Genomic DNA, 15,642 nt, shown 5'->3' on the forward strand with positions numbered 1-15,642 from the left:
AATACAATTACACCTTACCTGTTTGGACTATATTTTTATATTTCATTTTTACTTGCTGCCAGGAACGTTTGGGGCCTGTTGGGTTGCACCTGCGCTCAAATCACATCACAAAATAAAATGTATAAAATAAAAAATAAAATAAAATATAATAAAACAACGTGTTAAATGGGTGGAAATCCCTAGATCAATGTTTAAATTAACACTCACGCATTGACTCTATGTTTTGCCATGCATGCTCCCTTTCTTTTGCAGCTGAGGCTGTGTTACTTTTTTTCCGCGGAATTTGCATGTTATCGGCATATGCTGCCATCAGTATTTTGGCCTCAAGCGCTGTGAAATACATTGACCGCGCCTTCTTTCCCTCCATCTCCATGGTGACTCGCTTAATCTGTGCTCCACTAATCAGGGCTTTATGTATCCTCGTGCGCGCGCTTAACTTGGGGTTAAAGCAACTCCGCATTGACTGAACTAATTGTTATCAGCCTTTCTGAAACCGAATATTCCGAGTTGGACAGTTTGGGGTTACTCAACCCTGAGTATCGTTTTTCACTCTGAGTTTTCTAAACCGACTTCCTGAAATAGGGCCCAGGGGTCCGTTCTTCGTACCTCGCTAAGTAAATTAGCTGGATTTGATTGTTGACGATTTCGCATGATCCTGGATCGTTCGGTTCCCCGAAGCTCATCCGGGACTTGCTGCCATAGCAACAGAGCCGTAAGCGTAAACCTGCTCGGGAGCAGGTTTACTTTATGTAAACAGGATTAGATCGCGGCCACGCAGGTATGTCCGCTTCATGTATACGAAAGCAACAGCGATATTCCACCACTGTTTCACCATAAATAAATATTATCAATGTAACTAAAGATAATGCAGCACTTGATCCATTTATTGATTTCACACAGATACATACAGGTCATTTCCTAAAAAAGGGAAATGTACTATTAACATTCTATTACATGTATGTGATTATTACAGATGTAATTCATATTTCAGAGTAGTAATTGCAAATTACTTCGTGTAATCAAGATGAGAGACCTCGGCTATAAAAGCGAAGGTGGATTTGGGAAGTCTGTCGCAGTCATATCCTGTCCGTATACGCGAGCCACCCATTGCGGAAGGTGCAAGATTGATAAGGAGAGTTTTCAGAATTCAGCGTATATTGCGGGACAGACAGGATCCTTTAGCTCAGCACGACAGTGTGCTCATAGAGAGATATCGATATTCCCGTGAGGGTATTATTTACTTAACCAACTTGTTGACGAGGGGGTGCAGGACCACCACCTGTCTTTTTTTGCTCTGCCCTTTTCTTGGTTGTTGTTATAAACAAACAAACAGATTATTTCAGGGTCTCTTTTCAAGAGACTAAAGGCAATATAAGTGATAAATATTACCATTCTGTAGAATATTCTTATGTTTCACTTTTACCTGTTCCCATGTTCTAGTGGGTCCTGTTGTGGCTCTAATGTGAAAGGGGATATAATATAACATAATAAAATATAATGTAATATAATATTGGATAATATAGTGTAATATAATAGATTTACCCTACCGCCTACTGGTGTTGGCCAGAGGGGCCGATGGCGCGATATGGCAGCCTCGCTTCTGTCAGTCTGCCCCAGGGCAGCTGTGGCTACAACCGTAGCTGCCTCCACCAGTGTGTGAATGTGAGAGTGACTGAATAGTGGCATTGTAAAGCGCTTTGGGTGCCTTGAAAAGCGCTATATAAATCCACTCCATTATTATTGTTATTATTAAATTACTTACGAGTTTAATTTGTCAGCAACTTTCTGCAACTTTCTCTCTCCTTGCTTTTGCAGCCTTTGCAGTGTTCCCTTGCGTTTTAATTAAACTCTGAAACTCCTGAAATCCCTCAATCAAGAGTTCTTGCTCTGCTGCCGAAAAATACCGAGCGCGCTCCTTCGACATTTTCGCCGACCAATCAGAGGGTTGCCGATCAATGTTTCTACTATCGATGCTGTTAGGTATTTTAGTACCATGGGAGCATTTACTGGATATTGTTTTATAGTGACATTATGCAGGAAAACTCTGTCATTCAATAAGGCCCCTTTGTTTTAGTTATTTTTCTCTTTGACCCAAGAATTGATGTGTGAGAATCACAGGCTGGTACAAGGTTGAAATACCACAGAGATCACTCCCTCAGCTACATTAGTTTCTTAATCTTTTAGGAGATGCCTGTTGAAGACCAAATGGTTTGTTTCAGATTTCACTAATGTAAGAACTCTTTGTTTTGTGCCTTGAAAATATGTCGCTGAGATAATCACAATTGTAGCTGAACTGATACACTACACAAAGGATGCTTCTTCACCCAAGGGCAGGAAGACGCTCCCTTATCTTGGTCTGTACTGGTTTAAACTGATAATCTGCTGTCTCATGAATTTTACCCTCTATATAAACTGTTGTACTTGTGAATAAAGTTGAGTCAATTTGGGAAGACAACCTGAAGCAGTCTCTGTTTTCTTGTTCTCCCAAGCTGCTCCCGAGCTCGTACTAACACGCTGAATGGCATGCTTGAATATTACTTGAGAATATATTTGACTGTGTTACAGACTAAGGGACATTCTCTGCTGATAGGTGAAGGTACATTCTCTGCTGATAGACGTCCACACCTCGAAGGAAGTCGATCCACGGATTAGGCCCTGGAAACCGTTTCCTTCAGATGCGTAGCCCCTTTTACGACACCCAGTGATCTCACATTACTTCATCCAGCTGTACTGATCGTCAACAGCAGGTGTGTTCGGGGAACCGGATTAGCGAGCTCACGGTTAGCGCGATGGTTTGGTCTTGGATGTGTCATTTGATCTTGGATGTAGTAAGCGACGTACGAAGAACGGGTCCCAGGGCCCTATTTCAGGAAGCCGGTTTAGTGCAAACTCTGAGTAAATATACCCTGAGTTAATGAAAACTCTGGGTTTTCTAAACCCGCTTTCTGAAACAGACTCCTAATGATGAAACTGCAGCCCATGGGCTCATGGATTGGAAGACATCAAATAGCTCAATGCTTCACTCTGAGGCAAAGATTTGAATTTGTACATGAAGCTTAGGATCAGGAATTTTTTATAGCAAGTAATCCAAACAACACAGCAACATATTAATGGCTAACCTCGTTCAGTCAGATGTTCTCTTGACTAAAGTTTGGTTCATTTTCAGCGACTTTTTTTGCCATATGATTGCATTTAGGCAGCACGGTGGCATGGTGGTTAGCACTGTTGCCGCACAGCAAGAAGGTCCTGAATTCAATTCCACCATCAGGCCGGGGTCTTTCTGTGTGGAGTTTGCTTGTTCTCCCCGTGTTTGTGTGGGTTCCCTCCGGGTACTCCGGCTTCCTCCCACTGTCCAAAGACATGCAGCTTGTGGGGATAGGTTAATTGGATAATCCAAATTGTCACTAGGTGCAAATGAATGTGAGCGCGAATGGTTGTCTGTCCCTGTGTGTTGGCCCTGCGACAGACTGGCGACCTGTCCAGGGTGTACCCTGCCTCTCGCCCTATGACAGCTGGGATGGGCTCCAGCACCCCCCGCGACCCTGAAAAGGATAAGCGGAAGCGAATGGATGGATGGATGATTGCATTTGTCTCTGACCATCAGGGACCCTGAAATTGACTTTTATTCAGTGGAAAGGAGATAACACTCATCCTCCATCTTTGCTGTCCTAATGTATTTATATTATCCTTAACACAGCTTTGTAGCTAGCCACCAGGTAGCACACCATTATATGCCAGCAAGCCCAACTTTAATAACCCTTCAAACATTGCTGCTGTTTAGTTTTTCCATCTTCATTTATGCATAAAGTGATTGCAGAACAGTACATGTTAGTCTCTTAGAAATCCATTAGTCAGAACATGGTACATCATCTTTAGATGGAGACCAGCGAGCTAACTTCCTGCTAACTTCTAATCAGTTAAGTCTCATAAATCCTCTTTTCATGGTTGTCTGGAGGTTCAACTTTGTTGTCACACCTGGGAGAGCAGCCAAACAGAATATTTTATTAAAGACGAAAGATTTTAGGCTGTTTAACTCACTGTTTGTTTAGGTTTGGGAACTGAAGAAGAGTTTGAACCTGGAAATGACCAATGACGTCAGAGGCCGCTGTATTTAAACACTGCCTCTGATTGGCTGACTAGAGATTTGTGTTAAAGAGACAGATTTGTGAGCGTGGGTAGCTAACTGCTGGTGATAGAAGCTGTTAAGTCAAACATGACTTTCAATAGCACCAGTTAACTTTTGAAAGGCCCAAGAGGGGGGGAAATAAGAGAGAAATATCCTGCGAAGATGACGTCACTTCCTGTTTTGCTGATGTGTGCTGTCACAATGCGATGACGTTTATTCCAATGTAGGAAGTGCCATGAGCAGCTGATCAAATCAGCAAAACGTGTTTGTGGATTGTAATGTTTTTGTTGTTGCCAGCGGTTTTTATGCGATTTTTCCAAAGTGGAAGGAAACCGCGGCCTGGGACAAGTTGAGTGCGTGATGTGTAAGTAAAACCCTCCGTTTTCATATGCAAAAAATTATTGCTTTAGCACGTTTTGGTTTCAATTCTGAAACCAAGATGAATTTATACATGATTGAAAAAAGAAAAATGTAGACAAAGGAAGGAACAGCTCATGATCTCAGCAGGATAAGCGTTTACAGACTATACTATATGCATACTGTGAAAGTAAATAATAGATGTTTTTCAATGGCCAAGTCAGTCACCTGAACTCAACCTCACAGAACATTTTCAGGTATTAAAACAAAAGTAAAGGCCTGACAGAGCCTCTCAAGGCTGATGTTCAGTAATCTTTGTCTGGGACTTTATTCCACATTTTAAAAACACAACTACTATTTAAACACAACTACAGTAAACAATTACTTTTGATCTTCTGAAATGGTGGACAGCAGTAAACATATATTATGTTGTTTTGGGATAACTGGGCTGAAATAACTGATGATGCTTATTTGGGAAGGACTTATCGGGTTCAATATTCCAAATCACATTTGAGGTCTCAGGTCCTTACTTTTAACTCCCTGTATGTGTATTTAGGTGGATAGAGTGATGCATAATGGAATACTAAAGATGGATTCACATGCATGAAGGATTTATAGGACAGACAAAATCTGTTTAATTTCAAACGTTTAAAACAACTTATCAAAAACACACACAGGGGCATGAATGATGCAAGGACACTGAAAAGAATTGCGTGAGTCCCTCGGCCCTTCTAGATGCCCATCACGGCCATGAACCCCCACGTGTATCTGCCTTAGGTGCCAAAACACAGAGCTTGGGTGATTAGTGTCAGTAAAGTGAACTTGGGTGAGCTGTAGTCAAATAACGTTTAATTCATCTCCTGGTTCAATGTTTGATGAGGCTGAAAGTAATGAGAACCCATGGGATGGCTCACTGCTCAAGTTGGAAATGGTCAACAGGTCATTACCTTCATTATCCCACAAGAGCAATTATACACACTTTGCAACGCCCAGAGGGCTGTGCTGGGTTACCAAATCAAAACAAAGATGTTTTTCAGTGTAAGTGGTCAAGAGAAGATCGCAAACTATGACAAACATAGAGTGAAACCAGCTGACTGACCTAATGAACATGTTTGTGAGACTCTATGATGGCAGCAGTCATAAACTCTATTCCATACGTTTATGCTACACTGTATATGCATAAAAGGGCCCATAGCAGTATTTACCTTTAAGGGAACAGTGTTACTACTACTAATACTGTATATGTTCCTTTTGTTTTGTTTTGTTTGTAGTGTAGTAAATGTCAGATAAAGGAAGCATGACAGATGTTTACTTTGACTATATGAACATTATATCGGCGTTGGTAATGGGTATTAATTTTTAAATAACTGAATATGAATAACTTGTATAATATCTTACTGTACTGTGCAATACTTTCTATGAAGATATAGCACATTTTGGGGTAGAAACAAAATTCCCAAATAAGATTCTAAAGTCCTAAATGTTGCCAGCACAAACAAAGTTAGTAGAATTTTAAGCAAAGCAAAAGACATTTTCTGAAAGTTTGACCTTATGTGATCTTGAAGAAGAGGTCAGAGGTCCAAAGTTATATTTAGAATCCTCATATATCATTCCCTACATATCAATATGTTGTTAATGCAAATAATGACAGTAAGAAACATAGTCTTAAATACCTTTTATAATGCATTTTTCTCACTTTGACCATCAGATGAATCTATTGACCTTAAAGCAGAGGTCAGAGGTCAAATGTGACATGATATTTTTACGAGGCCTTTTGGCAATTTTTAACCAATAAATCATTAACTGGAGCTTGAACACACTGATGAATTATTACTGGATTGTTAACATAACTTTACACTCCTACAAAGTTTCATTCAAAACTATCCTGTATGACACAGACACTCAAAAACATAACCTGCTTGGTCGAGGTTATGACAAAGCATTTTATCACAGCAGTCGGCTATAATATAATCATAGCCAGGTGTCCTTTGCTAAGATAAACCTTTTTTTTAACTGTATATCTTGAAGACATACTGTAAGGAATTTGGGGTATTAAGTGCCATCGTACAGTAAAATGGGTGACAGGAAAAATAATAATAAAAATCATAAGTATGTTTTGCGTTCTCACTTGAAATCATGCAATACAGTGACTAAAACTGTAGTGTGTTCTCCACTTTTCTATTTTGTTAATGTTCCAGTATGAGACAGTACAGTCTGTAGAAATTGTCCCATGAAAGGGTTAAGTAAGAGGCCCTGCCCCTGTTGTGCACTGTTAGCAAATCTGCAGCTGAGTTTAGTTCCTGGCTTCAGAGACACCTTTCAACTCGTAAGAAGCATTTTTTCTTCATCGGTTTTACTTTCTGCTTTTCTTCCCTCAGTGTTTTAAACGTATCTCTGCTCTCATGTTTGAGACTGCAGCTTCAGTTCAGTGATTTTTTTTCCTGTTAATGCTTTGATTAATGTGGAAAAACGTCAGTGCAGGAAAAAACAGGAGTCCAGTGTGTGTCCGGACAGAAAGCAGCTCTAACAGAGACTGTAGCAAGAAGACAAGAGAAGACATGCAGAAGCTTTATTAACAGAAAAGCAATTAAAGTCAAACAGGAGGCTGAAGGGCAATACGGGCGAACTTTGCTCCACAAAGAAGGCTGCTTTACAGCCCAGATTAAAAGGCCGCAGTTGTAAAGAGAAGAGTGAAAAGGCAACTCCATGGCATACCGGCTCTTTGAAGGGAAGGATCATGCTTCCATCTACCAAAAGTATCGCTTTACACCTCCAGCAGGGCTCAAGGATATTATTATTCAGTACTTAGATAAAAAGGTATGCTTAAAATATAATGTGCAAATTATCTTCACATATGAAGGCCTTTCCTGAGGAAAGACATTAACAAGTAGCAAACTCCTTTCTGCAACTCCAGAAGGGACAGCCACATGAGCTGGCGGTGGATCTGGGATGTGGAACGGGACAGAATTCACGTCTACTGGCACCGCACTTCAAGGAAGTAGTGGGTCTTGACATCAGTGAGTGTCAAGTGGAAGAGGCTAGAGCTGTGCCAGGGCACCCCAACATCACGTACAGGTAGGAGAGCTTCCGGGCTGCAGCCTGTAGGAGTGTGTACAGTAAAGTACTTCGAGCAAGTGATTTGCAATATCATGCCATGGGCGGTATCTGCCTTCTTATCTGGCTCACAGCAAGAAAGTAAATAAAAGTTTTCTTAATGTCAAACTGTTCTTTCAAGACCATGTCCACATTTCTCTTATAACTGCCAAGTCCACAGCTTGAGGAACATTTCTATTGTAAATCACTTGTTGAGTACTTCCTTCATGTTTCACCGCAATATATTTTCCTGAGTATTATCAAGCTGATCAGCTTTTAGCTGACTAGGTAGAAGGATCCCTTTACATGGGCAGGTTGTGTATTGTGTCTGTTGCATTTGCAGAAAGGGGACAGCAGAGGAGCTTCCATTTTCAGATGGATCTGTAGACCTGCTGACGGCAGCTTCAGCAGCGCACTGGTTTGATCAGTCGAGGTTTCTGGCAGAGGCAGCTCGGGTCTTGAAACCCAGAGGCTGCATGGCTCTGCTGGGCTTCAGCGATTATAACACCAAACCCACCTACCAGAACTGTGGAGACAGGCTCAAAAACATCTATGAAGAGGTAGGTGCAGACTGATAATCAGAGTAGTGTTAGTCCATTCCCATGTGCACCGTTGGATTCCTTTCAGTGCTCCTGGATCTCTCCCTGAAAGTGTCCTGTTCTACTCAAACATCCATGTGTGCATGAGCATCATCACCTTGGCAATCAAACATCGACTTTGCCAAAGAGCCTGCAGCGTCTGAGACAGAATCAGCTCATGAATGTGACAAAGAACACTTTTTTGCAAAATGCCAGTTCTTTTCACGTCATACAAAGCGTCATTTGTAAATTTTCTTGAAGTTTAATTACTTCAGCTGCAGTTTTTCAGTATATTTTCATGTTCAGTGAGAGAAATCTGGTCTGTTTAGAGTCAGATTCAGTGCTGTGACTGAGGATCTGTGTCTAGTTTTGTTAAACGTCATCACTGACAGTGTTTGTTCACATGTGAAGGTGGATTCAAACATCTTCCGAGCACGTGTCTTTATGTGAGAGAAGAATAAAACTCGAGCAGTGATACTGTCCTGAAGTAATCTATCTGTAGCGAATCAAAGTGCAACAAACTGTCTGTGAAGTTAATTATCTCAGTTTCAACATCAGCAACGTGGTTAATTTTTAGCGCTGACAAAACCTGGTGCAAAAACGCTGCTTTTGTTGCTTTCCAAGAAGAGTTTCAGATCCCTGTTCCTGCTCGGCTTCCATGAAGTTCTTGTATTTCACTGTGTTTCACATGATGATTCAAACTGTAATCTTTCACCACAGAAATCTGCTTTCCACAAACGAACCACACAGCTTTACTTCTGACTTCAGTAAATACTTAGAAGTATTTACATCAGTCTTTCTTTTGTCACTGTGACATCTCTCGGGGCTAGAAACTTTCAGGAACAGTGACGGTGCATTCCTTTGTGCACATCTACATACATTTTTAAAAAAAGTAGTTACTTAAAAATAAAAGCAGCAAAGTTGTGTTGTGATTTGTGACCCGTGTGCCACATGATTGCATCCACTCAGAGGCAAACACAAACATATATAGATCTATAAATAGAGATGTACAGATAGATAAGATGTATAATAACAATAAAAGTGAAGTGTACAGCAATTTAAAATTAAAGACAAAAATGATAAACACCAAGACAAACACAGCAGCCAGCACTGGACTGGCTTTTAAGGTGGAACACCCAACTAAATATAGTTTGCCTAATGTAGCGTTGACTAAAGGCTTGGGGAAAGAGCCAGCAATTCTGTCTCTTAACAAAATCGAACACTACAGCTAAGCTTTCTCTCTGTTATAAAATGCATAACTTTTTATTTTAAAATGTTTGTACTTTGGTAAATGTCTCTTGTTGAAGAATAATACTGGGCACTGACTGTTTTGAGAATCTCATATTTTTGTAAAGTCACTATTTGCAGCAGTTCCACCATTCACTGCTTTAATGTATCATTTGTTTGTCTTTTTAGAGATTTACTACTTTGACAGCTTTTGCAGACAGTCACATAACAAATGGTGCAGTAACATCTCACACCTCTATGAACTCACTTCCAGGTGAAGCAGGCGCTGCAGCCGTACATGAGCAACCCAGTAGCTGTAGCTGACGGTAAGCTGGACCCGCTGTACTCTGCCATCCCCTTTCCAGATAAAGAGAGGTAAACACAAACACATCCCTGTCTTTATGCTACCTCTGTGATGGTTAAATAAAAACCGCTTAAGCACAAAAACAGCATTAACTTGTTACTTCAGAGGAAACTCACTGCCAACAATACAAACTTAGGCTGGAATGATTTTTTTCAGCTGTGTGTAAAACTAATCTTGTGCCTTATAGGAGACATTATTGGTGCTTTTTCATCAGATTCATTGTATTATTTTACTGATCCGACAGGATTGATTGTTTTCAAGCAAAGTCCTTGATCTCAGTGAGGCATCTGGTGGGTTTCATGCAAAGCTGGTCCATGTTCCAAGCCTACGCTCTGAAAGACCCCAAAGGTGCTGAAGAGCTGCTGTCCAACACTGAGAGGAGGTCACCTGCACACACAAATTCAGATATTTAACTGGCCCGTGCCTGTTATTGTGATCTGACTCACACTTTTTGGTGTCACTGATCTTCTTACAGGTTCCTTCAAGAGATGGGAGTCACGTCTCCTGACACTGAAGTGGAGCTTGAACTGGATTATTACTGCATCCTGGCCTGCAAACCACATTAATCAACACTTCAACATTCAGTGAATATCACTGTGAGATACATAAACCTGTTGTTCTAAATAAACCATGTTTTTATCAGCAGATTCTGTGTTTTACTGATTTTCTTGAACTGGACACGTTTCATTTTGAAGTGAATAACCGGTGTCTGACATGCACAGTCACAGGTTACATAAGTGGAAAGAAAGAATTGAAGATTAACCAGCTGTGTCACGTCAGGGGGTGGAGGTGGGTGGGTGCTTAGATGAGTCTGTCAACGGTCTTGATATTGTGGGTGGCCTGTCCTCTTATTGTAACCATATCAGTGCCCCTTCCTTAATATTTCCAATAGTTAATCTGATGTTCCAGCTGAAAGAATAGCTGTCATTATCACTCGGAAATCAATTTAAGAGATTTTTCACATAATGAACTGTCAGAATCAATAGATATGTCTTAGTGTAGGTATTATTTAGGTGTAGTGTAAAATCCATCCATCCCCTCGTTTCCACTTCTCATGGTGGGGTTGGAGCCTATCCCAGCGGGTACTCTTAAAACTTTACAACTTAAAGTGGCCGAATGGGGTCAAGATTAACTCTCTGTGCCAAATGTATTTTGCTAAGTAACTGTAAATCTCTCAAGAAAAGATATCGCTGAAGTTCATCATAATTACTTCCTTGGAGGTTTTTTCATGAACGTAATCCACACACACACACACACACACACACACACACACACACACACACACACACAGGAGTTTTTATTGGTTCTGACGGGAGCACATACCATCACATGACCCGTAATCTAACCCTTTTCTCACACAGCGCTTTTGAGCTTGACCCAGATTTCAGTTTAATGTTAATATCATGGCTTAATTTTGACATTTAGAATATTAGAAATCAGTATTATGTAGGGAAAGAAGAAAACAACAACATTATTATAACAACAAGCAAAAAATAGGAGTATAAAAAAAGACTGTCTCTTTAAAAGGCTCTAATTATGAAGCAAAGCAGGTTTTGGCAGGAGTGGGACCTCCCACTCCACTGTGTGTCTTTCTTTGTGTTTGTGACTTACTGCTGATTCTCACAGTGGAGTGTAGAGTTTCACTTCTCTTATCTGATCAAAAAGAAAGATACACAGACAAAAAAACAACAACACCACATTAGGTAACTTATTACTTAAACTGATGCTGGTTCAGCTGTTTGAGAAGGCTTCAGCTCACCATGGCCTACCGCCTGTTTGAAGGTAAGCAGCATGCTTCTTCCTACTGGAGGTACAGGATCTCTCCATCAGGTCATCTATTTCAACACGTGCTCGACTTCCTGGAAAAACATGTAAGTGTGACAAATGCTTCTCCTTCGAGAATCCTTTCAACTGTAAACTGCCATCAAACATTTACAGCGCGTTAACATGTTGAATATTTTGTCAGAAAGGTCGGCCCTTTGAGCTGGCAGTTGACGTGGGCTGCGGCTCAGGACAGGGCACTCTGCTGCTGGCCAGACACTTTGCCTCTGTGGTGGGCACTGACGTGAGTCCCGCCCAGCTGGAAGTGGCTTTGCAGCACGCCAAAGAGCCGAACATCACGTACAAGTAAGAAAAGACCAAACAAGTCAGAATTCATCAAAACTCGTGCCTGTAAAAAAATAAAATACCACAGTTAATGCCACATCATTTGTTCTGTTCTAGTAGGAGAATGTTCCTTAATGTAAGCCTCACAGCATGACCAGCCTTCACAGGACAGGGGTTACATTGTTCTGCCGCGAGCTACGTGTTTTCAGAAGTCCTGCATAAACACTCTGAAAAATGATCCTGCAGTCAGTCAAAAGTTTCACTTGGCCTTTGTTCCTCTTTCATCTTCAGACAGTGTGGTGCCGAGGAGCTGCCACTCGCTGACAGCTCAGTGGACCTGGTGACGGCCATGTCTGCCTTCCACTGGTTTGACAGGCCACGCTTTCTCGAAGAGGTCCACAGGGTCCTGAAGCCCCACGGCTGCTTAGCCTTGCTCAACTACACCATTGACATGGAGCTCAGCTACGCCGACTGCTGCTCACACTCACTAAATCAAGTCTGCAAAGAGGTGCTCGCATAATATCCACCTAGAATAGACTGCTGTGTTTTCATTACCACTGTTTATAGTCTAGTGGTTTTTAAAGTAATGCAGCAAAACCATTTCTGGAAAAATTCTTGAGTGCTCACTTATACACCACAAAGTCAATATGATTACTAAAATAACTCTTTTCTTTAAGACTAAACATTATTCAAGCCTCATATTCATGTCCAGGAAGGTGATTTCAGTTAAAATAGTTACATTTAAACTAAATAATTCTTACAGAAAAGATTTATGTAAAAAGGATTAGATGTTCCTGTGTTTAAAGTCTGTTTTAGAGGGTAAAAAAAAGTCCACCTTAACTAATAAATATATAAGGAAGGAGGGTTTGTGTGCCACTCAGATGTTATTTTATAGGAATGTGAGCGGTGAATAACGGCGCTTTCAAAAAACAGCCAAAAGATGATAAATAATAATAAAGGAAGCATCTCCTCTCTGCTTTCGGTGGAGTTTTATGCACCAGGTTCATTGCCACATCATCCAGAGAAACAGCACTTGGTGCAGTGCAAACATAAGGACACAGAGTTTGGATTACTGTGTTGTTAAGAAACTAAGATGATGTGCGTTGCCATCTAGAGGGCGTTTCTGGTAAAACAGCCTGAGCTGAGGGGTGCAGTTGTTTGAGTTGATGAGTGAGGTGCACCAACTTTGAGTGGACTGTAACACACAGCTCATAGTTATCATAACTTGAATATTACCGAGTTATGTCTGATTGATGCTCTTTGTAATATTATTAACAAATTCATAATAAATACTTCTCATGGCCTTTTCTGTTGGATTTGCCAGTTTTATGCAGCGTTGCAGCCGTACCACAGCCCCCACCTTGGAGTGAGCTCTATTAACTTGTACCGGGAGGCCTTAGAAACTATTCCCTACCCTCACAAGGAATGGTAAATAATCCTAACTCTAATTGTTTCTTAATATGGAATTTTCGCAGCAGACCACCATTACTTATGTAACAGACATTTTAATTCTTTCCAGCATATACATGTTGTGTACTTTATAATTTGTAACATTTAAAAAATAAATAAATAAAAATATCACTTTAGCTATTTTAATGTTCAGCATCCACTTTAAAAAAAAAATCCCCTTGGCATGTCTGATGGGTATTTTATTTATCTCTCTCTCTCTCCACTGACTGCGTTCATGCCGCGAGTGTATTTTGTGTTACAGGCAGGAGTGTTTGTGGGACAGAAAGACCATGCCTCTGTCCAGCTACATGGGGCTGGTGGAGTCTTTCTCCAGCTATCAGGCTCTGCTGAGAGACGACCCGCAGGAGGCCTCCAGACTCTCCCAGGACATCTGTCAGAGGTGAACCGGGACCTTCACGGTGTATATGTGTCATAATGACAATAATGTGTTTTGACAGTTTAATGTTCCTCAGTGTTAAAATCTATTACATACAGTAACATGACAAACATGTCAGCAGGTTTTGTGGGTGATAATAATGTCAGTGGAAAAACCACAATTATAGGTGTAAGACTGGCATTCGTTGTTGTCTAAACGAGTCCCTCTAGCTGAATTATCATGCGCTCTGCTTCCTGTGTTTCTCTGCATAGGCTGATGTCTGTAATGAAGGTGACCTCTGCAGAGACAGAGGTGGTGGTGGCTGTCAAGTATTTCTACCTTTTGGCCTGCAAACCACAGGAAGCCTGACACCTGTCTCCTCCATTATTATTATTATTATTTTAAACAACAAAAATGAACCTAATTAAGGATCCAGTAGAAAACATGTCCTGTTTTTGTTTTCCCTTCAGTTTCTCTGTGCACAAATGTATCTCTTTGATACTCAAAATTTAGGACAAGCTCAGAAACAAATAGTGCTATATAATGCTTTAATTACATAATTTATTTCCTGTATTTTAACTAAAATTAGTCACGTGTGTACATTTACCGTACAAACATAAGAGTGATATTCATCATCACACTTAATAATCCAGCTTTTATAAAACCAGCCTTTTCATAGAGAAGTTGCACAGAAAGGTTGTGCAGATATTATCTGCTGAATACGCACTTTTCCCAATAAGCACAGAATTATATACTCAGTGTTTGCATCAGATTGCTTTAGTAAATTCTCAGAAACATGTGAAGCCTTCATGGTGTTTCATAAGTTGCCACTAGAGGGAGCCATTGATCAATGTTCTACTGATGACTGAGACCATTCCGATCAGGGTTTTGTAAGTCTGGCAAAGCACCACCATTAAAACCCGACTGCTGTGTCCTTGGTTTCTTCATCATCACCATTATCAGTGTCTGCTTGGCTTCATTGCCCAGGAGGAGATGTAAATGAAGCCCCTGTTACCTTAATGTCGGTGTGCTTGGGCCATTTTCAACCTTCAGTCTTTGAAAGTTCATCGCAGCTTCTCTTAAATTTGTTTGCTCAGAATCTCAGTGAAAAAAAATAGAATTTCCTTAACTATCACAAGGGGTTGGAGTTGCTATTGCTTCTTAACAGTTCTCTATGACCTTGTATCACTCTTGTCTACAGGGCTTTAGAAAACCTTTGAACTTCTCAGGGCCCTCATCCCATTACAGACCACAGTGGATTTATGGGCTTGTTCTCCAGACTAATCCTTTTGTATTCTTGTCTTTACTGAGCTAAGAGTAACTTTGTCATGTTTGTTATGCTTAAAATAGCCTCAATTTTGTTCTCAAACCCTGACTTTCTAACTGAGGGCCTTTATTATAAACACATTATAGTACTGGCAGTGCAGGAGTGTTAAACATTAGAGTGCCACTTGTTGCTGCTGGCATGACTTGAGATCATGGTTTGACTCAGGAGGGCCAAGTAAGCATGTTTGCCTAATCTGAAGTTGGTCTGCTTTAACCTTTAACCTCTTTAACCTGACAGGACATCCTCAAAATATGTAGTTACCTACATTTTGTTTCACTCTATATCATTTTATTTTTACAGTATCTTCTTGTCTTCCTCCTCTGACCAGGCAGAAGTATCTAACAAAATCTGTTAAATAGTGAAAAACATGACATTCTCACTTCCCGGTGCTTTTTGATTTTCTTCTTCCAATTTCTGGATTTTTAAATGATTTTTTTTACCTTTAACTTTTTAGTTTCCTTTGAACATTATTGCAGTTTTTTTACTGCTTAATGTAATTAATGTAGTGAAGGCTACAGCTGATTTAAACTATGATAGAATAATAGTTGTAAATAATATTACTTTCATGTATTAAATACAACAATTTACTACGGCACATCTGCGTCCTCCTTTCTCTCTGATGTTTCAAGTGCATGGGCT

The 15,642-nt window shown here is 40.4% G+C and overlaps 2 protein-coding genes across 2 annotated transcripts; both read left to right on the plus strand.

Moving 5' to 3' along the window:
- The first annotated feature begins 6,758 nt into the window (after positions 1-6,758).
- Positions 6,759-10,390, plus strand: zgc:162396 (putative methyltransferase DDB_G0268948). The gene is made up of 6 exons (XM_004565998.3): positions 6,759-7,300; positions 7,398-7,558; positions 7,920-8,136; positions 9,656-9,756; positions 9,990-10,127; positions 10,221-10,390. Exons 1-6 carry the CDS (start codon positions 7,190-7,192, stop codon positions 10,309-10,311), a joined length of 819 nt encoding a protein of 272 aa, XP_004566055.1. The 5' UTR covers positions 6,759-7,189; the 3' UTR covers positions 10,312-10,390.
- Positions 10,391-11,305: 915 nt separating this feature from the next.
- On the plus strand, positions 11,306-15,598 carry zgc:162780 (putative methyltransferase DDB_G0268948). The gene is made up of 6 exons (XM_004565999.6): positions 11,306-11,616; positions 11,712-11,872; positions 12,143-12,359; positions 13,176-13,279; positions 13,563-13,700; positions 13,949-15,598. Exons 1-6 carry the CDS (start codon positions 11,506-11,508, stop codon positions 14,043-14,045), a joined length of 828 nt encoding a protein of 275 aa, XP_004566056.3. The 5' UTR covers positions 11,306-11,505; the 3' UTR covers positions 14,046-15,598.
- The last annotated feature ends 44 nt before the right edge of the window (positions 15,599-15,642 follow it).

The sequence above is a fragment of the Maylandia zebra genome, linkage group LG16, assembly GCF_041146795.1.
Source record: "Maylandia zebra isolate NMK-2024a linkage group LG16, Mzebra_GT3a, whole genome shotgun sequence".
NCBI lineage: Eukaryota > Metazoa > Chordata > Actinopteri > Cichliformes > Cichlidae > Maylandia > Maylandia zebra.